This window comes from Equus caballus, chromosome 10, assembly GCF_041296265.1.
Source record: "Equus caballus isolate H_3958 breed thoroughbred chromosome 10, TB-T2T, whole genome shotgun sequence".
NCBI classification, from domain to species: domain Eukaryota; kingdom Metazoa; phylum Chordata; class Mammalia; order Perissodactyla; family Equidae; genus Equus; species Equus caballus.
Genome location: NC_091693.1, coordinates 26,014,895 through 26,038,644, shown reverse-complemented (window position 1 = coordinate 26,038,644; position 23,750 = coordinate 26,014,895). Strand labels below are relative to the sequence as shown.

The 23,750-nt window shown below is 42.9% G+C and overlaps 1 protein-coding gene and 1 long non-coding RNA gene across 8 annotated transcripts in view; one reads left to right on the top strand and one right to left on the bottom strand.

Annotated features, from left to right (window-relative positions):
- Positions 1-23,750, bottom strand: part of ZNF470 (zinc finger protein 470) — a 42,099-nt gene that overhangs the window by 13,054 nt on the left and 5,295 nt on the right. Inside the window, exons 4-8 of one of the 7 annotated variants that reach the window (XR_011422515.1) lie at positions 21,034-21,160; positions 20,774-20,869; positions 17,386-18,954; positions 14,355-14,497; positions 12,443-13,045 (exon numbers count right to left, since the gene is read on the bottom strand). Coding sequence is in view for 5 of the 7 variants with exons in the window: in XM_070224951.1 (XP_070081052.1) it covers positions 6,156-6,167; positions 17,183-18,954; positions 20,774-20,869; positions 21,034-21,160 (2,007 nt within the window). In the remaining 2 variants the exon portion in view is untranslated. Of the gene's footprint in view, positions 1-1,884; positions 1,954-2,812; positions 2,912-3,200; positions 3,342-3,944; positions 5,070-6,155; positions 6,168-6,737; positions 6,918-12,442; positions 13,046-13,756; positions 14,075-14,099; positions 14,498-17,182; positions 18,955-20,773; positions 20,870-21,033; positions 21,161-23,750 lie in introns of those variants that run through there. The other 6 variants (XR_011422514.1, XM_070224951.1, XM_070224950.1 and 3 more) reach the window with 6 other exon arrangements.
- On the top strand, positions 12,879-20,359 carry LOC138915968 (uncharacterized). The gene is made up of 3 exons (XR_011422519.1): positions 12,879-13,059; positions 16,548-16,606; positions 16,912-20,359. It is a non-coding gene; the product is annotated as an uncharacterized lncRNA (long non-coding RNA).

The window sequence follows — 23,750 nt, the reverse complement described above, 5'->3', positions numbered from 1 at the left end:
AGATTTCTGTGCACTGGCAAAGCACAAAGATGACTTACCCACAGAAATGGCTAATAACCATTTTCTAAAAATCAAACCTCACTAATAATACAAACAGTGCTACTGAAAAAGAGATCATGTGACACCCTTTGTCACCTACCACACTCAGGGTTTATACCATTTGTCATTTATATCCATTTATCATTTATATCCAACGTGCAGCATAAACACCCAACAATGGCAGCATAAACCGTGAGGCTGGTGGGAAGACAGACTGCCCCAACCAACTGGGCAAGTACTATGGAGACTTATGAAAGGCCCCCAAAATATCCAGCCCAGGGTTCCTCTTCAAGGAATCACTCCAGAAGAAATCATACAAAATGCACGGAAAGACTTATGCCCACCCGTGTCCCTCGTGACATTATTTAAAACCACAAATAAGTGGAAACAAATGTGCAACAATAAGGGAACCAGTAGGTGAAGCAGGGATGGCCACTAGATGAAATCTTTATGTAGCCTTTAAAATGGACGTTACCGAGGAGTTTTTAACCATCTGAAGAAACGCTTAGGACGAAATCTTCGATGAAAAAGCAGGATATGAAATTGCTTAGCCAGAGCAATTCTTATTTTTGCAAAACAACACACATCCAGGGAAAGAGACAAACCTTCGAGCGTGGCTGTTTTCTGGGGTAAGACCACAGTGACTCTGAATCTCTTAGCTGGTTCTTCTGGGTTTTCTGAGCTTTTCACAACAATTATGCATTTCCACACCTACCAGGAATTTTCTTTTATGATTTACAGTATCAAAAAATGATTTTAGGGGGCCAGCCTTGTGGCCGAGTGGTTAAAGTTCCACGCGCTCCCCTTTGGCGGCCCAGGGTTCGAGGGTTTGGATCTCCACTCATCAGCCATGCTGTGGAGGCATCGCACGTACAAAGTAGAGAAAGGCTGGCACAGATGTGAGCCCAGGGCTAATCTTCATCATGTACAAAAAAGAGGAGGACTGGCAACACATGTTAGCTCAGCGCGAATCTTCCTCACACACACAAAAATAAAATTTAAAAATTTAAAAAGATGATTTAAAACAAAGTCAAACCCACCAATACTGGACGAACGTTTGGGCACACTGACTACGCAGCCAAAACTAAGGCAGGGGAAACACCTACTGCATACAGCTCGATGAAAAAAACCCACGAGATCAAAATGGCAGAGCCAAAACTTGGCCAATTTTTAAAAATAACAAGCAGAGAAGGGAGACAATAAATGAAGACAGAAACACCCACATGGTTATCTCTGGGTAGAGGGACTAGGGGTGAATTATATTGTCTCACCTACACTTCACTGGATTTTCCCCATAATTTATAAGAAGCATTTATACCTATTTTTTATTATGAAATATTTCTTGCATAAAAGAAAGTTTAAAGAAGTTAAAGAAAAACGCAACCACAGCCATACACGAACCACCCACTAAAATGTCATAAAACATCTTGGGAGAGCCGAGGGCGCGAGTGCCCACCCCAGGCCGCTCCTCCCTCTGCCCGGAGGCGGCCACTGCCTTGTGTGCAGCCTGTTCCAGCGCTGGTAACTTCATCACACATGTGGGTGTGCAGAAGGGACATTCAGTGCTGTCTGCCCGCTGTCACGCGTCCAGCAGGGGCCTTTTGCACACTTGATGTACAGTGTCTAAGCCACCACCTCCCAGGTGCCCACCAGGGCAGGACTGGTCACTCCCAAGCTGTCCTTTCCCCCACAGCTGACTGAAACCAATGTCAGGGCACTGTCCTCCCGCATCAGGGCAGACACAGCCCCTGGGAGAGCGGGCCAGGGCCGTGGGCCCTGGAGGGGTCAGGGAGTCAGAGGGTCATCCTGGGCTGGAAAGGACTGTGAGAGGGCGACATGACTCACCAGGGCCTCGTCAGTCAGCAGCTGGGCGGCCATCCCTCCACTGCCCACGGTGACCGGGGGACGGGCAGGCTGTGAGGGGCAGAAAGAGGGAGGCACGGTGAGACCAGGCCTCGGCCCGCCTCAAAATGCGGACAGGACAGACAGAGCAGGATATGCACACACATTAATAGCAGACGCTTAGGGTGCTTATCACACGCAAGGCACTTGACAAACATCTCTCATTTAACCCTCCTAACGCCCCTACATGGTGCGTATGAGTTCCACCCACCCCATTTCACGGATGAGGAAACTGAGGCCCAAAGAGATGAGCCACTCGCCCAGGATTAGACAGCAGGGATTGGAGCTGGGCTGAGTGCATCTGGGCCCATGTGCTTAACCACTAGGCTGCACTGTCTCTCAAATGCATGTGCGGACACCACACACGTATACGCCCAACACACACGCAAGTGCGCACACACACATACTGCCAGTCCCACAGACTGTGGGAGCGACAGGACCCGCTGCCCGCCCCTGGCTGTGAGTACCAGCCCCAGGCCCCACCAGATGCCCCAAGACTGTCCCCACCCCCACGGGCGCCTGCCCACTCCTCACAGGGTTCCTGTGAGGCTCAACCCTGCACACAGTCAGAGCTCAGCACACCCCTGCTGCTCTGGATCACGTTGCTGTCAGCTGAGCACGTTGCGAAGAGCAGGACGCAGTCGCCCAGGGCTCCCAGCAGCAGGGGGGCGCCGCAAAGTGACACGGACTCTCCAGGGAGATGCCCCCCAGCCCGATTCCCTCCCAGTCCTCTGACACGCTCAGGAGAAAAGGCTCCATGGCAGCCAGCAGGTCCTCACACCCCCCCCCGCCCCTCCCTACTCTCCCCTTTGAGCAAAAGCAGAGCTCAGGCCCCCGACATAGGCAGACCATGCGATCTAGTGAGAATTACCTGGCTTTATTTCCATTTGTTTTACTGCTTGTCTCCTTTTTTACAGCGATGCCCAGCTTCCATTTACAGCAGTCACACAGAGTGCTCTTCTAAACCAAGCTGATTTAATTAAAAAATAAATAAACCAGTGAGCCAATTTAAATAAAAGACAAAGTAAAACACAGGACAAGTGGCACAGGTTAGGGCAAATTCTTGGAGTTTAAGACATGGTTCAGATCTGGCTCCACAGTGACCTGCCAGGACTTGCATGCCTCCCACGACAGGAAGCTCACTACCTGTGTCACCAACACCTCTGACTGGAGACAAGTTTTCCTTTTGCTGTAAGCCAAAATATGCCTTCCTAAATCTCCAACCCCTCAGGGTCAGCTGGAAAAACCCCAGATCTCACCTACACAAAAGTCCTTTAGCTACTGCGCCATTTCTCAAAGTGCCAGAATCCCTAGGGATGCTTATTAAAATATTATTCAGAATATACATTCCTAGGCCCCTGCCCAGTCCCTCTGAATCAAACCATCTGGGATGAGGCCCCGGAATCAGAATTTCCAAACAATTGTGATGATTCTGATCTTCTTAAAGTCAAAGAAGCGTCTTTTTGAAGCCAAATAGCCCCAACTTTCATAAGCAAAATGCTAAGTGATTTTCACTGCTTGGGGGCATCCACAAGGACAGGCTGGCAGAAGCCGCTAGAGCCAGGGTTCTCCCCCAGGGGGCGATCGGCCCGCAGGAGACATCTGGCAATGTCTGGAGACATCTGTGGTTGCCACAGCCTGGAGGAGAGGTGCAGCTGTGGGCATTTAGTGGGTGGAGACCAGGGATGCTGTTAAACAACCTACAATGCACAGGACAGTCCCCACAACAGAGGGTCAACAGCGTGGAGGTTAAGAAGTCCCCTTGTAGATGAGATGGCTCTTAGAGCTGGGGGCTCGTGTCCCTCCCCACTTCACGTCTGCACACTCCCCAGCACCATGCCTGGCCTGCAGTCAGCCCTCAGTGAACATGTCCTCCAGCTTCAAACACCCCAGTGGCTTCCCATGAGAAGCATGACAAATCACCCCATCCTCACCACTGGACTTTCCCACTCCCGCTCTGCTCCCCCTGGAACGCTGGGCCCCAGGCACACTGGCCTTCGCACCTGCTGTTCCCCCTGCCAGGAAACCTCTTCCCATGGCTGGCTCCTTCACATGTCAGCTCAGATGTCACCTCCTTGGAGAAATCTCCCACCTCCAGGCTCCTGAGTAAGGGCAGCACCTGGCCCCCACCCCCACCCCCTATCTTCCTGCAGCACACCTCATTATCGACAACTGTCTTTTTACAAAGATGTTTTCAAGTTTGTCATCTGTCTTCCCTCCACCAGAATAGAAGCCTCGGAGGAGCAGAGACAATGTTTTTGGATTGTGTCTCTGGCATCTGGGACAATGTCTGGCACACGGGAGGCGCCCAAACAGCGAGATGAATGAATAAACAAGCCAACTTCTAGCACTGGCCAGGACACAAGGACAGGGGCTCCACACACAGCTGAAGGGACAAGCGTCCCTCAACCTTTCTAGAAAGTGGGCTGACAATATGCAAAGCCCATAACCCAGCCACCCTGTTCCCAGGACTCTGCCCGGAGCAACCAAAGCTCCACGTAAAACGTTATACATGGAAAAAAGATGCTTATTGTAACACTGTTCCAAGAGGCAAAAATGAACCAACCAACAATCATAAAAAACCTGGAAACAAAGTAAGTACCCAACAGCAAAGGCACAGTCACATAAATGGCAGGCACCCATTCTAGGAAATTTCAGGCCGCCTCTAGAAAGCAGGAGTTAGTCTGACGTCACAGATACATCACGTAGGTAAGTAAGAAAAGCAAGTTGCCCAGCTTCACACATACCTTTCACCCTCTGTGGGAAAACAACCCAACACACGTGGGGGGGCGGGGGGGTGCTCTGCGCGTGTGTCCAGGCCTGGGGAAGGCCGTGGAATGGTGGAATGAGGGACACCAGCTGGTGTCTGGAGGGCACGCAGTGGGAATGCGAAGGGGGACTTATTAATGTTTTCCCTTTGTATTCTTTTGTTTCCCTGGGTGCAGTGACTTCAGATTACTGTCACACTTTTTTAAACAGAATTTAATCTAAAAAAGTGTATTCTTTCTGGACTAACCGTCTCTGACTCTTCTCCCTGCACTGGGAGGCCAGCGACAATGGCTCCTCTGGCCAGACGTGGATGCCACCAGAGCCGACTAACTCAGGAGGCAGAGGGAGCCCACGGCCCCTGGTACCTTAGTGGCCCAAGAGAATGTCTTAATTTCTTCTAAAATCATAAGAAAAAAAGGTGACCCTAAACCACCCTGGGTTACATTTGTCTTTACAGCAATACAATCGCAAACTATTTTTTTTTAATGGAAAAAGGAGCCCATGAAGGCAACGAAGTCACCACAGTCCGGAGAGTGACATGTGCACGGGGCTGGACATGTGCACATGTGACAGCTGAACCCGGTGTGGCCTGCGATCTGTGTGGCTGCAAAGCCAGTGGCTTCCTCATTTCTCTTCCTCCCCTGAGCTTCCTGGCATTTCCTTCCTTCCATTGTTTCTAACTTGAGATTGCCACGGGGAAACAATCCTGCAGCTTTACCTCAGAGAGCGGAAAGGAAAAAAGATTTCCCGTTTGTCTGGTGGTCAAGGGTGAGGGTTCTGGAACCGGGATGCCTGGGTGTGGAGTTGGATGATTCACTTAAGGACTCTGAGCCTCAGTTTCCCCAACTATAAAATGAGGACGAGGGGGGCCTACCTTGGAGTTACTATAAATGGAGGCCTATAAATGAGGTTGTCCCAGCAAAGTGCACCGAATAGTGCTTCGGGCACCCAATACACACTGTCTAAACAAACCAAGCCCTGGTCAGGAAGGGTAGGGGACAGTGACCCTTCAGGGGACGCTGACCCCCACTTTAAGAAGGCTCTGTGCGAGGCGAGAGAAGAAACAACCCCCAGCCCCACATCCTGTCACCACACACTTCCTGCCCTTCCAGGCCCCCAGCCCCTCTAGAGGCTTCTATGGGCCAGGGAAAGCTGTGAGGGGAGGAAGGGGCTGGGGGCTGGGGGTCCCACACTAGGACCCACGCGGGCAGGATGGCAGGCAGCTCTGCTGGGCCCACCTGTCCAGGTGTACACAGTCTTTCACACATGTTTGGGAGGGGCACACCCAGACGCACCCACACACAGTCACACAAACACCCAATAACACGCGAAGAGAGAGACACAGGTGGACACACAGAGACAGGTAAAGACACGGACTGGGGTGGACCCTGGGAGAGATACACCCCCACGCTCACAAACACACTCACACCCAGAGACAGAGACACACAGAGGAAAGACTACACACAGGTGGACACCCGGAAGGCACCCTCACCCTGACACCAAGGATGGAAATAAAGGCAGACACACACACACACAACCAGAGACACAGACACAGTCAGTCACCCAGAGATACCCGCAAGAGACAGGCAAAGACCAGACACAGGTGGACACCCAGAGAGACACCTGCCACAGAGACACCACAGAGAACAAGACAGAGAGGCACACACACTCACACGAAAAGGCAAGGACACAGGGGCCACCCAGACACACACACGCAGAGACGGCCGAAGCCGGATCTCGGCCCAGCAGTCACAGGCACGCACAGACCCGCCTTCTCCCCGACACATCGGACCAGGTCGGCGACAGCTCTCTCTGTTCCTCTCCCGGCCCGCACACCCTCTCTGAGCCCGGGCCCGCACGCCCTCCCTCCAGCTGGCACCCGCTCCCCCGGGCCCGCACCCCAGCTCTCCGGCCCGCACCCCACTCCTCGGGCCTGCGCGCCCTCCCCGCGCCCACACGCCCCTCACCTGGGCCAGCCCGCCCCTCCCCTCTCCTCCCGCCCCGCCCCTCCCCCGCCGCGGACTCACCGCGCCGCTCAGCCAGGACAATGACCGGCGCCCGCGAGGCCCGCCCGCCCACACTGCGCCTGCGCGGAAGGCGCCGGACTACACTTCCCAGAAGCCCGCGCGCCGCCGCCTCGGCTCGGGCCGCCTCCGAGTGAAACCCAACAGACCGAGCAGAGCCGAGTGGAGCCGATCCCGAGACCCGACCGCGCCCATCTATCTCCCAGAGGTCCCCGCGGCACCGCAGCCAAGGGGCGGGGTTTGTGGGGGGATTGACAGGGAGGGCGGGCAAGGGGGTAAGGGGAGAGGGAGAAGGGTTGGGGGTGGGCACAAACAGTGGAGGGACACACGACAAATAATAAATGTGCAACTGAAATTTCACAATGTTGTAAACTATCATAATCTCATTTAAAAAGAAGAAAAAAATGTTATACAGTAGGCATCTTTTTCATTCAGCATAATTCTCTAGAGATTCATCCAAGCTGTTATACGTATCAATAGTTTGTCACTTTATTGCCTGGTGTTATTCCATGGTATGGATGTGCCACAATTTGGGTACCACATCTGGGATGCTTCCAATCTGAGGCTATTCCGGGTTTTTTTCCTTTTCTTTTCTTTCCATTGTGGTAAGAACACTTAACATGACACCTACCCTCAAATTTTTAAGTGCATAATACAGTATTGTTAACTACAGGCACGATCTTGTACAGCGAATCTCTAGAACTTAATCATTTTGCATAGCTGAAACTTCATACCCGTTGAACAATAACTCCCATTTCCCCCTCCCTACCACCCCCTGACAATCCATTCTACTCTCTGCGTCTATGTTTTTGACTATTTTAGATACCTCGTATAAACGCAGTGTTTGTCTGTGTCTGCCTTATTTGACTTAGCACAGTGTTCTCAAGGTTCACCCATGTTGTTGCGTATGGCAGGATTTCTTTCTTTTTTAAGGCTGAATCATATTCCATTGTATATTATACCATATTTTCTTTATCCATCCATCTGTCAATGGACATTTAGGTTGCTTCCACATGTTGGCTATTGTGAATAATGCTGCAGTGAACCAAGAAGTGCAAATATCTATTCGAGATCCTGATTTCAATTCTTTTGGATAAATACCCAGAAGTGAGATTGCTGGATCATATGGTATTTCTATTTGATTTTCTGTAGGAAACTCGATACTGTTTTCCATAACGGCTGCATCATTTTACATTCCCACAGCAGTGTCCAAGGATTCCAGTCTCTCCACACCCTCACCAACACTTTTGTTTTTTTGATGATAGCCATTCTAACAGGTGAGGGGTGATGTCTCTTTGTGGTTTTGACTTGCATCTCTGTGATGGTTAGTGATGTTGTACACCTTTTCATATACTAGTTGGCCATCTGTATGTCTTCGGAGAAATGTCTATTCTATTCAAGTCCTTTGCCCACTTTTTAGTCAGGCTTTTTTTAGCTAATGAGTTGAAGGAGTTCCTTACATATTTTGGATATTAACCCCTTATCAGATATTTGGTTTGCAAATATTTCCTCCCATTCTATAGGTTGCCCTTTCACTGTTGTTTCCTTATTATGGGTTATTGTGTGAACATAAATCTTCATTTCTGAGGAATAAATGCCCAGGAGTGCAATTTCTAGATTGTATGGTATTTGCATTTTTAGTATTTTTTAAAAACAAACTGCCAAACTATTTTCCAGAGTGGCTGTACCATTTTACAGTCCTACCAGCAATTTATGAAATATACAGTTTCTCCAAATCCTTGCCAATATTTGATGTTGCCATTATACATTTTTTTATTTTAGCAATTTTAGAAATGTGTACTGACATCTCATTGTGGGGTTTTTGTTTCTATTAACAGACTTTATTTTTCAGAACAGTTTTAGGTTTACAGAAAAATTGAGCAGATAGTACAAAGAGTTCTCATATACCCAGCTTCCTGCACACAATTTCCCCTATTATTAAACACTGGCATTAGTGTGCCACATTTGTTACAATTAATGAACTGATATTAACACATTATTACTAACTAAACTCCATAGTTTACATTAAGGTTACTCTTTGTGTTGTATTCTTCTGTGGGTTTTGGAAAATTCATAATAACATGTATCCACCATTACAGCAGCATACAGAATAGTTTCACTGCCCTAAAAATGCCCTGTACTCCATCTATTCATGCTCCTCCATCTTCATGAGCCCCTGGCAACCACTGATATTTTTCCTGTCTCCATAGTTTTGTCTTTTCCAGAACATCATATAGTTGGAATCAAACAATACATAGCGTTTCCAGACTGGATTCTTACACTTAGCATTTAATATGCATTTAAGATTTCTCCATGTTTTTTTTTCCCAGCTTGATAGCTCATTTCTTTTTATCACTGAATAATAATCGACTATAGGTACCACAGTCTGTTTATCCATCCACCTATTAAGGGACATCTTGGTTGCTTCTGTGGGGGATCGGGATTGGCCACCTCAACATATGTCTTTTTGGCTTGCTTATTTTTGAGAACAAGACTCTGAAAGAAACTTTGACCTACCCCCAACTGCCTAAAGAATTTAAAATAGAATGGCCTGTTCCAGGAAGGAGCTAATACCATAAGATAACTGTAATGTAAAACATGTCTCTCAGGTCACATTGTCTGTAGTTGGCCCATTTTCACTTCCATCTCCATGGAAGTTGCCTTCTACCCCCTTGAAGTCCCAAACCACTGCCCCCAACGTCCTCCTTTGTCTTTAGCTGAAGATGATATTTAAGCTGACAGCTCAGCCATTTTAGCGAGTTACCCAATTTCCTGGGTTTCTCCCATGTATACATGTTATAAAGCTTTGTTTGATTTTCTCCTGTTATTCTGTCCCATGTGAATTTAATTTGTAGCCCAGCCAGAAGGACCTAGAGAGGGTAGAGGAATTCTCTTCTCCAACTCTTCCATAAAACTTCTATAAAGATCCGTGTGCAGCTTTCTGTGTGGAAATGTTTTCAACTCGTTTGAGTAAATACTCAGGAATGTGATTGCTGGATGGTATGGTAAGACTCTGCTTAGCCTTGTAAGAAACTGCCAAACTGTCTTCTAAAGTGCATTCCCACCAGCAATGAATGAGAGCTCCCATCACCCCACATCCTTGCTCCACATCCTCACCAGCATTTGATATTGCGAGTGCCTTTTGGATTTTTATCATTTTAATAGGTGTGTAGTGGTATCTCCTTGTTGTTTAAATTTGTGGTTCTCTAACAACATATGATGGTGAGCATCTCCTCCTATGTTTATTTCTCATCTGTGTGTCTTTGGTGAGGTGTTTGTTCAGATCCTTTGCCCATTTTGCAATTGGGTTGTTTTCTTATTGTTGAGTTTTAAGAGTTCATTGTATATTTTGGACAAAAGTCCTTTATCAGACATGTATTATGTCCTTCACCTGTCTACAAAATGTAGACAATTCTACATTTGTATGAGAACTCAAAGTCCCTGGGGGATGGAGGAGGCATAAGATGGATGGGCCTGGGTCCCTGAGACACTGAATGGAGCAGAGCCTCCAGCCCTTATCACCTGTGATAAACTTTTACTGGGATACGAGACTGCACTTTCTTCTTAATTTGCATTAGAGACCTTGAAATCTGGTGTTATAAGCTGACTTGTATCCCCCCCAAATTCATATGTTGAAGCCTCGACACCCAGTACCTCAGAATGTAATCATGTTTGGAGATAAAGTCCTTAAAGAGGTGACCGAGTTAAGACGTGGCCACTAGACTAGGCTCTAATCCAATCTGACTGATGTCTTTATAGGAAGAGGAGATTAGGACCCAGAGACATGGAGAGGGATGACCAAGTGAATTCACAGAGAGAAGGCAGCCATCTACACGCCAAGGAGAGAGGCCTCAGGAGAAACCAACGCCCCAACATGTTGATCTTGCCTCTAGAACTGTGAGAAAACAAATTTCTGTGTTCAAGCTGCCCAGTCTGTAGTATCTTATTATGGCAGCCCTACCAAACTGATGCACTGGGGGAGGGGCAGCCAGAGGCTCTTCCAGAGCTGCCAGAGCCCTGGGGTCCTGTGGGTCTGAAGTTCCTCTTCTGGGCACACTCACCATCCCAGCCTCACCCAGCCACTTCCAGCTGGGGCTTCCATTCTCTGCCTTTGCTCTTCCTTCCCAGAAAGAGGAGCTCTGGGAACCACAGGGTACCAAGGCAGTGTGTGTGTAAAGAGTGAGTGGGCCCAAGGTGAGGCGGACAGGGAAGGGCTGCAGCCTGAGCCTCTGTCTCTTCTAGAACATCTGGATCAGGACCCAAGATTCCAGCCAGCAGCGTGGGAGTTGGGTGATGCTGAGGCGGGCCTGTGTGTCCAGGTGTCCTGCACCTCCCTCCATCCCCCAGCATATCTTGTCTGATGTGTTCCCAGCTCACAGGCACTGGTTCTGTGATGAGACTCATTTTTCTGATCCAGTGGCCACAAATGACTCAGCCCAAAAAGTGCCAGAGGAGACCCAGAGCCAATGCGTCTGCTCAGGGACCCCCTGAGCATCAGAGATGCCCAGATGAGGAATACAGGGACATACTACTTCTAGGGAGAGAGAGGGGACCTACTGTCAGAGCATTACCAATATTACCAATATGACGGGCTCTCAGTGCCTGTGCCAGGTATGGACTTGGTTTCTGGGAGGACACAAGGGATGGAGTGTGGGCTCCCCCTCTGTGAGCCAGGCTAGTATCCCATTCACGAGGATTCCATGACCTAATGATCTGATGACCTAATCCCCTCCCAAAGACCCCACCTCCTAATACCATAACCTTGGGAATTAGGTTTCAACACGTGAACTGGGGTAGGGGAAGGAAGACATATTTAGTCTATAGCACCGTCCCTGTGGAACAAGGGGAGCTCTGGCCCTGGGCCTCACTGCTCACAAAGCTGGCTTCCTCATCACCTATGGCCCCACTTGGATCTTCTACACCAGCTGAGCAGACCCTTCCCGTTCCCAGGACTCTTCCCAGAACCTTCCAAATCCAAGAGCTGGGGTCTGTGTTCTTGAATCCGGCAACCAACTGTCTCCTCTGATTTAAGAACTGTGACCTCTCCAGAGGCACAGCCCTGGCAAGAGCATAGTGGAGTGGCCAGGCTGAGCCTCCCCTCCCACCCTCAGGAGCCCAGGGTGAGAGTCCAGCTGGTACCCAATTTTTACATGCAATTCTTTTTTTCTTTCTTCTTCTTTTTAAAAAAATTAGATTCTGATAACTTTTTTCTCCTTTGTCACTTTCTGGAAGTCTGGAACGATTTGCAACTTTTTGTGCATTTAGCTATTTACAAAACATTCATGCATTTTAAAAGATTATTTCATCACTTCATCTTGAGTCTTGCTCTAAAGACTCTTGTTCTTCTTGTTCTACTTAGTAAAGCAACATTTTCAGGTTATCTAAATTTTTCTTCCCCAAAGAAGGAAATATTCAGCACCTTTTTTTTTTTTTTTTTTTTGGTGAAGAAGATTGGCCCTGAGCTAACATCTGTTACCAATATTCTTCTTTTTACTTGAGAAAGATTGTCCCTGAGCTAACATCCATGCCATTCTTCATCTATTTTGTATGTGGGATGCTGCCACAGCATGGCTTGATGAGCAGTGTGTAGGTCTGCACCCAGGATCCAAACCTGAGAACCCTCGGCTGCCGAAGTGGAGTGTGTGAACTTAACCAGTATGCCACCAGGCTGGCCCCAGATAGCACATTTTTTAAAAAGTTTCAACTGATAGGTTTATGTAATTGATTTATTTTATGGACCCCAAGAAAACCTTACACCTGTTTTATGTGTTTTCAAAATAATGTGTGCTTTCTAAATTTTGATTTTTCAACATTAACATTCATTTTAAGCCACTTATGTCTATCTAACCTGTTGAGGCACATTTTCTCTCACCTTTCCTTTAAAATTACTCAGAATTTTATTAAAGCCTCTTATTTCCTGTGAAAACACTATATTTTAAAATGCCAATAATGATATTAACTAAAATCTCCGGACTATTGGGTAGAAAGAAATCCTCAATGATGCTAGTCCCAATTTGAGTTACTCTGAATCATTTGTAAGTCAGACTGTCTCCTTTTGGGAATGTATTCATGTTTAGTTGAAGAAACAGCAGCCTCCAGATGACCATTTATTGCTCATATGAGGAATGTTCCAGAACGTTCTATGAGGTACATGCAATCTGAGTTCCAGGCTCCTTGGATCTAAGGAGCACAGACACTTCATGTGAAGGCCACATCTGGAGCAGGCGGTGGGAGTTTTTCCCGCTGTGATCTAGAAATGTTGATTGCCTCAACTTATCACATGGCTCCAGTGTCACCTCTAGACCAACTTCCTGCAAAGGTCAAGGTCAGTCCTTCTGAGGTAAATTGCCAGAAACGTTTCTCAGTTGTCACAACTTCTCTCTAGTAGCTCTGGTGTCTCTTCCTCTTCTTATAAGGACACCAGTCCTATCAGATTAGGGCCCCACCCTTATCACCTCATTTAACCTTAATTTCCTCCTTAAAGGCCCTACCTCCAAATACAGTCACATGGGGTTTAGGGCTTCAACATATGAATTTGGGGGAGGGGGAGATAATCACAATAAAATATGGAATTTAACCAGCATCTCACTTTAGCAACCCACAAAAGGAGTCTCTCAATTTGGTTTTGAGCAACCTTAACCCTACGACTTCAAACAGTCTAAGACATCTTTCAACAATGTCATACAAACACCCTTAGTTGAAATTTGGAAATTCAAGATCTGAGTTTTAAATTACACAAAGCAGTTATCTACTAGCATCATATACAGGCTTTGGGCTTAGCATCTCTCTTCCTCTTTAAACTGTCATTATCCAGGACCCTAGAATCACCGCTATTCATCTCAGGTGGCTACAACTAATAATAATTCACTTGGCTTTTTGCCCAGTGTACACCACAAGTTGTTACTTTCCTAGGCTAGAAAAGAAACATGAGTTTTACCTGCCCCATCTCTCCCAAAAGCCAACCCCTAACACCTCAAAATTTCCAAAGATTCTACTGCTTATTATCGAGTCTTCATACCAAATTCTGAATTGGTTGTTTCTTTAATTGTAAGCAAATGAGCAATGTAAGCCAAAAATGAAATATTGGAAGGATAACGGGTATTCTGAGGAATTACAGCCTTAGAAAGCACAAAAACTAGGGTGGCTCTAAAGATCACAGCTACGGGAACATTGGCATCATCAGTTTAGGGAGCTGCCATTGGATGACACAGATCCAACTGCTTCTTTTAAACTCCAGAGGGAACGGGATTGGCCAGGTCCATCAGAACCACATGGCAGGATGGCCAGTTACTCGAAGGAAAAGAAGAGGTGGTGCAGTCAAAAGGAGGAGGCAAGGAAAACTTGGCAGAGAAAAACAGAAAAATATATATTTTCGGTTTTATTTTTGATATTACAATTATGAGTTTATACTAGAAAACAGGTCTGAAAAATTTTTTTCATATCATATAGCACAGCTATCTTTCTATGACTATACACATTTATATTTCCTTTTTCAACAGCTGCATAGAATTCTATTGAATGAATAAAGCATGACTAACTTACCCATTTACCCATTACCCTAATAGTTTCTAATAGTTGACGCTTGAGAAAAAAGTTTTTTGCCATTATACATTTACCTACCTTTGTACACTTTGGTTTCTGAAGAGTATTGATTCAAATGATATATACATACAGCAATTTATATAACTGACAATGGAACTGTCTTGTTTTTCACACAGTCACCAAAATTGGATATTATCACTCTTCTATGATTTAAAATCAATCTATTGGGGGAAAAAAAGTAGATATATCATTTCATTTTTCATTTCCTTGACTACTAGTGATATTGGGTAATTTTCATTAGCTGTTTTTATTTCATCTTCTTTTAACCAGATGTTAGCTTTGTCCGTTTTTCTGCAGAGTTGCAGGTGTTACTGATTTGTAATAGTGCTTTGAATGTCAGGGGTTATTATCCTTTGTTATATTTGTTGCAAACATTTACCTTCAGTCTCTCATTTGTCTATTAATTTTGACTCTGATGTTTTCCAAACATGCTATTTAGTTTAATGTCAGCTCCTGGGTTATGTGTAATGCTTAAGAAGGTCTGCCTCAAACCAAGGTTATACTCTGTTTTTCTTGTACTTTAGTATCTTACATTTAGATCTTTAATCTTTCAGAGCTTCATTAGTGTGTAAAGTATATATCTATGTCTGTCCAGAGAGCTAAGTGTCCCAACACCATTTGATCATCTCCCCCCTGCAATGAAAAATTCTTATCAGCTATAAGGAGAGTCTAAAAGCTCCATGTGCTCTGGATAAGCCCGCCCATCCCCTAGCCTCTATCCTAAAGTAAAGAGGGACCCCAAAGCTCCATTTTCTAGCAGTCATGTCCTCTTGGTAAGAGCTGCCCTCATGTGGCCTTCTATACTGCCATAGGCAGCAGTCAAGAGGGAACCCAGGAGCTCTGGGCGCTCCAGGTAGGAGTCCTCCTGCAGAGGTGGGGGTAACTACTAAAGGGCAGGGGATTTCTTTTGGGATGATGAAAAGCTTGTAAAATTAACTGTGGTGATGGTTTCACAACTTTGAACATACTAAAAGTCATTGAATTGTATACTTTAAATAGGTGACTTGTATGGTATGTGAATTATATCACAATAAGGCTCCGAAAAAACAAAACAACAGCCTTAAATCACTATTGATAAAGAGTGAATGGAGCTCTCATGATCCTTGTTAAACCATCAATTCTCTTCCTCCAACACTCAGAGCAGATTAATGATCTGCCTTGGAACTATTAAGACTACAGTCACACTTCGCATAGTGACGTTTCAGTCAACAACAGACTGCATATGCGATGGTGGTCCCATAAGATTAGTACCACCCAGCCGAGGTGTGTAGTAGGCTATACTATCTAGGTTTGTGTAAGTACACTCTGAGGTTCACACAAAATCGTGTAACGATGCATTTGTCAGATATCTCCATTGTTAGGCAATGCATGACTGTATTCTCTTTATGCTCTTTGTGTCTGACATTACCTCTCGCTCTTCCCTCACCCTCTGCGGCTAATGCCCATAAGTTCTGGGGTTACGAAGGCACCCTCGACCAGCACTCCCTAGCTCCCTCTTTAGACCATTTCCTGTCATGATACACATCACATTCTTACTACATAGTATGTATTTCAATTTTTTTTCTTTTCCCACCAGAGCTGAGGGCAAAATTTTTTGTACATTTTGCATCCTGCTGTATCCCCAGCACCTAAAGTAGTGCCTGACACATTAGTAAATGCTCAATTAATGTTAATTGAATGAGTCCTACATTCCCAATGCAGTACTACATTCCTTGCTATATGATAATTCTACAGGTGGTCAGAAATCAGCTTTTCAACTTAAAAATACATCAAGATCTTTACTGTAATATCAATAAATTTACATATTTAATTTGGGGAGAAATATCTTTGTCAGACTGAGTCTTTCTATATAGAGACATGTCTAGCTTTCCATTTACTCTATTTTTAAATATTTAAAAAATAAGTTTAAGCTTTAACATCTACATTCATAAGCCAATTGCAGTATATGTTTTTGTTTTGGTATCAGTCTCACAGAACAAGATAGGAAGCTTTACAGTATTTTATGCTCTAGAACAATTTAAATCTCACAGGAATTATCTCTGGGGCTTTTCTACAGGTGAAAGTGTTCAACTACCTTTTTCAGTTTAGTTCATGGCTATTAATCTATTAAAGTTTTCTAGCTGGTTTATTCTAGTTTTTAATACTATCCCCTGGGCTAGTCCTACATTCTATCAAATGCTTTTGTTCTAATTGGCCTATTCTCACTTCTAGGTGCCATGTGGAGTGAGAAGTCCTCAACAATGCTATGTGTCCTATTCATACAGACAGTGGTAAGCCACCATATTACCTTGTACATCATAGAACCTTTCAATTCTGAATGTGTTCATCTTTCCTACCTACTGGGAGAATAAAGAGTCCTCTTCCTGCTCTAAAATCTGCAGGTTTGTTAATCTAGACCTACTACTTCTTTTTACTCACAGCTGAATATGATTGTAAGGAAACCATTACCTTAATGGCACTAATTATCTGAAAAGGATTGCGTGCTAAATTCTTTAAATGGATTACCTAACATATTCTTCAAAACAAGCATTTTAAATTGAAAAGTAACATGAATATATATTTTTATTTTTAAAAGATTAAGCTGGCTACTGTGTTAAAAATGCGCTTGAGAGGAACAAGAGGGAAAGTGGTTACAACGCTATTGCAGAAATCCAAATGAGATGGTTGCATCTTGGACTATCAAGACAGGACACGGACTGGAAAAAAAGTAGGTGTATCTAGAAGTATTTAAAATAATGAATTTAGAGGATTTGGTGGTACGGGGGTGAGGAGGAAGGAATAATTGAGGATGACTCTCCAATATGAATTCGCCGATGATGAGCAAGATGTACACTCTGCCTGAAGGCTTTTCCACATTCTTTACATTCATAGGGCCTTTCTCCAGTATGAATTCTCTTATGTAGCGTAAGATGGGCAATCTGGCTGAAGGCTTTGCTACATTCCTTACACTCATAAGGTTTCTCTCCTGTATGAATTCTTTGATGTAGCGTGAGGGATTTACGATGGCTAAAGGCTTTCCTACAAATGTTACATTCATAAGGTTTCTCACCTGTATGACACCTTTGGTGACAAATCAGGGATGCCCTCTGTCTGAATGCCTTTCCACATTCAAGACATTCATATGGTCTTTTGCCAGTGTGAAGTCTCTGATGTTGAACAAGATAGGAGCCATCACTAAAGGCCTTCCCACATTCAATACATTCATAAGGTTTCTCGCCAGTATGAACTCTCTGGTGTTGAACAAGGTGTGCAATTTGACTGAAGGCCTTACCACAGTCCTTACATTCATAAGGTTTCTCTCCAGTGTGTATTTTCTGATGTTGTGCAAGGTGTGCATTCTGGCTGAAAGTTTTGCTACATTCCTTACATTCATAAGGTTTCTCTCCAGTATGAACTCTCTGATGATGAGCAAGGTGTGTGCTCTGCCGAAAAGCTTTTCCACATTCCTTACATTCGTAGGGTTTCTCTCCAGTATGAACTCTTTGATGAAGAGTAAGTGAGCCACGATGGCTGAAGGCTTTCTCACAGACAGTACATTCATAAGGTTTCTCTCCTGTATGAATTCTCTGATGCACAGTCAGGGATGACCCATGGCTAAAAGCCTTCCCACACACATTACATTTGTAAGGTCTCTCTCCAGTATGAATTCTCTTATGCTGAATAAGTCCTATGTGATCAGTGAAAGCCTTCCCACAGTCAATGCAATCAAAGGGTTTCTCTCCAGTGTGGTAATATCTCCGATGACGTATAAGAGACGCATTCTGCCTAAAAGCTTTCCCACAGTCAATACATTCATAAGGTCTTTTGCCAGTGTGAATCCTTCGATGATGAGCAAGGGATGAACAATCACTAAAAGCCTTTCCACATTCAATACATTCATAGGGTTTCTCTCCAGTGTGAACCCTCTGATGTTGAGCAAGATGTGCAAGCTGGCTGAAGGCTTTATTACACTGCTTACATTGATACGGTTTTTCTCCAGTATGAACTCTCTGATGTTGAATAAGATGAGCATTCTGGCTGAAGGCTTTCCCACATTCAGTACATTCAAAGGGTTTTTCTCCTGTGTGTATTCTCTGATGTTGGGCAAGGTGGGCACTCTGGCTAAAGGCTTTCCCACAGTCAATACATTCATAGGGTTTCTCTCCAGTATGAATTCTTTGATGAAGAGTAAGGGTTGAGATTTTGCTGAAAGTTTTCTCACAGTCATTACATTTCAAAAGTTTCTTTTCTCCATAGACTTGCTTGTTTTTCTTAAGAAATGAATGTGTTTTTAAGATTTTCTTACCTGTGTCAAAACTATATATTCTCTCTTCCATGGGAAATACCTGTTTTATATAAGATAATGTATTCAGATGAAAAATTCTCCCAGATTTGTTAGAATGGTCTCTTTTCTCAGTAAGGGTATCTATATTGGTGATTCTCTCTTGCCTAAAATGTGTCTTCTGACTTACGGGCTCCCTCTCAAACAGGTCTTCACAGTTTCCCCAGTTTTCCTCTAATGTGGAAGATTCAAGGTCATAGTTTGTAAGCCTTTCCATTATCATTGCCTGGGATAATTTTTCTTTAAAAATGTCCTGGTTTGCAGATAATTCCCTGGTCATCCACACATATTCCAAGTCTGAAAGATATTAAGAAAGCAAATGTCTCCTTTAATGCTAGAAGAATAGAAACTTCCAAACTAAAACCATGTGACTCAAAAACTTATTGAAGCTCACAAGAAGGGCATGTTTCTGAAAACTCTTAGATAAAGCTAGGCAATGCAACCATCCTTGCATTTCTGGAATAAACTTTCCTTGGCTATGGTATATTATTTCAATATAACCTGTTATTTAAGACTTTGGACCACTTCATAATTCAGATTTGTCTGTTAATTTCTTTTTTTGTGCTATTTTGGTATCAAATGTTATGCTGTCTTCATAAACACTTTTTTTTTAAAGTTCTCCTTTTTATTCTCTGTCATGAAACACTTTAAACAATGTTGGTGATGCTTTTCCTTAAAGGTTTTATAGAATTGATTTGTGAAACTATTTGGGGTTGTTGCTTCTTTTCTTGGGGAGGCAGTTCTAAGACATTCTATATTTCTTCTATGCTAACTGGTCTGTTTAAATTTTCTCTCTCTTCTGGGGTCACTTGTGGTCATTTATATTCTCCTAAAATATCATCCATTTCATCTATGCTTTCAAATTATTTACAGAGAGTTGAGAAAAATAGATTTATGGTTATTTATCATTATTTCTAATTTGTTTTCTCTCATCTGTTCTGACAGTTTAAATATTTTATTGGTTTTCTAAAGAAGTACCTATTTGATTTATTTTCATTAGATCTATTGTTTTCTAATTTATTTATTCCTACTTTTATCTCTAAAAGTATAAATTACTATACGTAACTTACTTTAACTTTCCTTAGATTCATTTTGTTCTTTTTCTAGTATCTTGAATCGAATGCTTAATTCATTTATTTTTCACTATTTCTTATTTATTAATGTACATAATTAGGGCTACAAGTGACCTACCAATAATCCTCTTCTTGAAACTATGAGAAGTGAAAACAAGAAATTAGGCCACACTATAGGCTACAGAATAAACTGCAACCATCTCACTTGTGGCTCATTTCTCTGCAATATATATATATAATCTCTTATCTAGCTTTTTAAACCAGAAAAATGGCTCTCAAGTAAGGCAGGGAACAAATAAATAAACTTGAAGAAAGTACACTGGGCCAAAAATCCCAACGAGTACAACAAAAGTGGGGAGATTATGGACAAAGAGGAAGGAGGTAGCATTAACGAGCTCATTTCTTCACCTTTCATATGGATAGCAAAAGATGATGTCTTCAATTTCAAGTGGATGAATTTTAAAATACAGATTAAAAATTATTATAAACACATAAAGGAACAAGTTGTCAGACTAAAAACCTTTCCAATTCAAGAGGTAGGATGGTGTGAAGGGGAAAAAAAGAAAAAACAGATATAAACAACAAAACAAAAATAAATAACAACAACAAAAAAACACCAAAGAGAAAAATAATTAAAAGCAGAGAGAAGAATATAGCTATAACACTTGTTAACCCAATAAACTCACTTTTTAAAGAATGGAAAATATTTAAACCAGTTCAAAAAACTAAACACAAATTTGCCTAAAGAATTCAGAAATGTTGAAAGTAAGTGATTATTATAACAATATGGGTAGCTAAGCAGAACTAGGTAAACACCAATGGAACATGACAGAGTTCAGAAACAGACTGTGGTATTTACAGGAAATTCATAAAGGTAAAGGTGGTATGTCACAGTTGTGGGGAAGAGAAGATCCATTAAAAAAATGGTGCGAGGAACAAAAAGTTTTAATTTGGGAGGGGTTTTGAGAGGTGTTTTCCAACAAGTACCAAAGAGAAGAAACATCTTGAGAAGAGTTTCCTAGCTCTACTTATCCTTCACTTACCTGGGCATAGGCCTCTTGTCATCTCTCCTTTCATCATCCAGGGCTCTTTACCTTGTTCCAATAAGGAGATCACATCTGGTTTAGAAACACAAAGACCTGCATAGAAGAAAAAATAATAAAATTGGTTAATCTGTGGATATTCCAGAGCTATGACCCAGTCCAAATGGTACTGAGAGAAGAGGGGCATTACAGGAAAATGCTGATAAGGGCATGAAGCACTAATGAGTTATGGGCAGTTGGAAGGGGGACGATACTCTTACCCAAGGAAACCAGGTTCCTGTAGTTCTCCAACATCACCTTCTTGTACAAAGTCCTTTGAGCAAGATTCAGCCATTCCCACTCATCTTGGGAGAAGTCTATGGCCACATCTGTGAAAGTCACTGAATCCTAAAATGACACAAATATCATCTTTCTCAGTAAGTATTCATGCCCCCACTTAGCTGGCTCTAAGGTAAAGGGTTATGCTGCACACTTTTGGATAAAAATATTGTGTATAAGTAATTGCACTGGGAGTCTAAACGATCCAGGTCAGGTAGTTACCGGACAACTTTTCTGCCCAGTTATATTGCACGTATTAAGAAAAAGAAGATATGAAAGATACTCTCTGCTCTTGGAGCATTTCCAGTTTTATGGTGGTGAGAAGACATTCTCATATGAAAAAATGTTGACTGTATTCAAAGCAAGGTATCTCCAAGTACCAAACTGTTATCTAGGTTAGGAGCTGGAGCACTACTCTACATAGAGAAATCAAGGAGCTCGAGGACTGCAAGAGAAACTTTCAAGGAAGGATGCTGACCTGATGAACATGATTTCAATTTCCACAATGTATTCTGAGAAATCTTAGTGTTCTTGAGATGTTAAGAAGTATGCCTAAAAAAATGAAAGAAAAGAAATGCCTAGTGATATGCTTTTCTTTTCAAATAAAAATATATTTGGATTAGGAGAGAACACACGTGGAAAGTTGGTTTTTAAAAATCTATGGAGAAGTATCACAAGGGAGCATGTGAGGTAAGCACATGTCAGCAACCTGTTTTATTACATGAGCTGCATTTCCTAATCAACCAGCAAGGTGATGCCAGTCATCCATTCTGTGGTTGCTGGCAGATTTTCCATTTCTCATTTTGTGAGTTCACTTATATCAAGATCTAAGTAGTTTTAAATAAATACCAGTCTTGAATCAAACCAGAGAGAGAGAGCTCAGATTAGTCCAAAGAATTGAGACTCTTGCACTGACTAGCTGGGTGATCACGTCCAAGTTAATTAACTCCCATATGCCTCAGTTTCCCCATCTTAAAATTGGGAATAATTTTGGTACCTACCTCATCGCAGAATTGTGAGAATTAAATGAAGTAACAGGCATACAGTACCTGGCACAAGTTAATTGCTCAAGAATTGTTACCCATGATAATGATGAAGGAGGGATGGGAAAGGAGGAAGAGAAGGTCAAGAACAAGCGAAACATTTGGTTTAATACTTCAATATAAGTTTTCCTTATAATTTATTTTATCTATTACTAGTTAAGAACAGGGTCTCTGAAGCCAGATCACCTATGTTCAAACTGTTCTGTTTAGTAAACCTAAGCTATTAGTGTCATTTTCACCTGTTGAAGATATTTAAAACAACTCAAGAGAACAGTCAATTGTATTTACATACATATATTTACCATTTCTGTTGCACTTCCTTCATTCCTGATGTTCCAAGTTCTCTTCTGGTATAATTTCTATCTGAAGAACTTCCTGTAGTAATTCTTTTAGAGATTTGGCAATAAATTTTCTTAGTTTTTCTTCATATGACAAACTGTATTTCTCTTTCATTCTTTTTTTTTTTTGGTCTAACATTGGTTTAGCCACATTTTTTTTAATTGAGGCATAAATTGACATACATTATATTAGTTTCAGGTGTACAACATAATGATTCAGTATTTGTATATATTGTGAAATGACTGCCACAATAATTTTAGTTAACATCCATCACCATACATAGTTACAGAATTTTTGTCTCTTGTTACGAGATCACCTTCATTCTTGAAGGCTATTTTTACTGGACATAGAATTCTGGGTTGACAGTTCTTTTCTTTGAGCACTTTAAAAAAGTTCTACTAGACTGGCTTACATGGTTTCTGATGAGAAATCCAGTTATTCAAACCACTGTTGCCCTATGTGTTATACATCATTTTTCTCTGGCTTCTTTTGAGATCTTTTTTCCTTGTCTTTAGTTTTCAGCAGTCTGATTATAAAGTTTCCAGGCAGGGATTTCTTTATCACCTTGGCGTTTGCTGAGCTTCATGGATCCATAGGTTTGTCTTTCGCTAACGTTGGGAATTTTTCCGCCGTTATTTCTTCAAATGGTTTTCTATATTCTACTTTCTCCTCTCTTTTTTGGGAGTTCAATGATACAAATGTTAAATATTTTGGTATTGCCCCACAGGGCCTTGAGGCTCTGTTCACTCTTTTTTCTCTCTCGGGTTCAGATTAGATAACTTCTGTTTATCTTCAAGTTCACTCTTTCCTCTGTCACCTCCATTCTGCTGTTAAGCCCATCTAGTGAGTTTATTTTTCTTCACTTGTTTATATTTTCTATTTCTTTGCTTGAGACTTTCTATCTTTCCACTTGTTTCAAGGGTGGTCACTCTTACTTGTTGGAGCATTTTTATAATAGCTGCTTTAAAGTCTTTATCAGACAATTTCAACCTCTGTGTCACACCAATGTTAGTATCTGTTGTCTTTTCCCTTGTGAATTGAGATATTCCTATTTTTTTGTTAGCTGAGTAATTTTAGATTGCATCCTGGACATTTTGGATATTATGTTATGAAACTCTCTATCTTGTCTAAACCCTATGGAGAATGTTGATATTTTGTTCAGGCTGCAAGTTCTAACCAGCCTTCTATGGGTTGTGTTTCAACGTCAGTTCCATTTTCAAAGCCTTTGCAGTTAAACTGTTCTATTTGTACACCACCCAGTGGCCAGCCTGAGACCT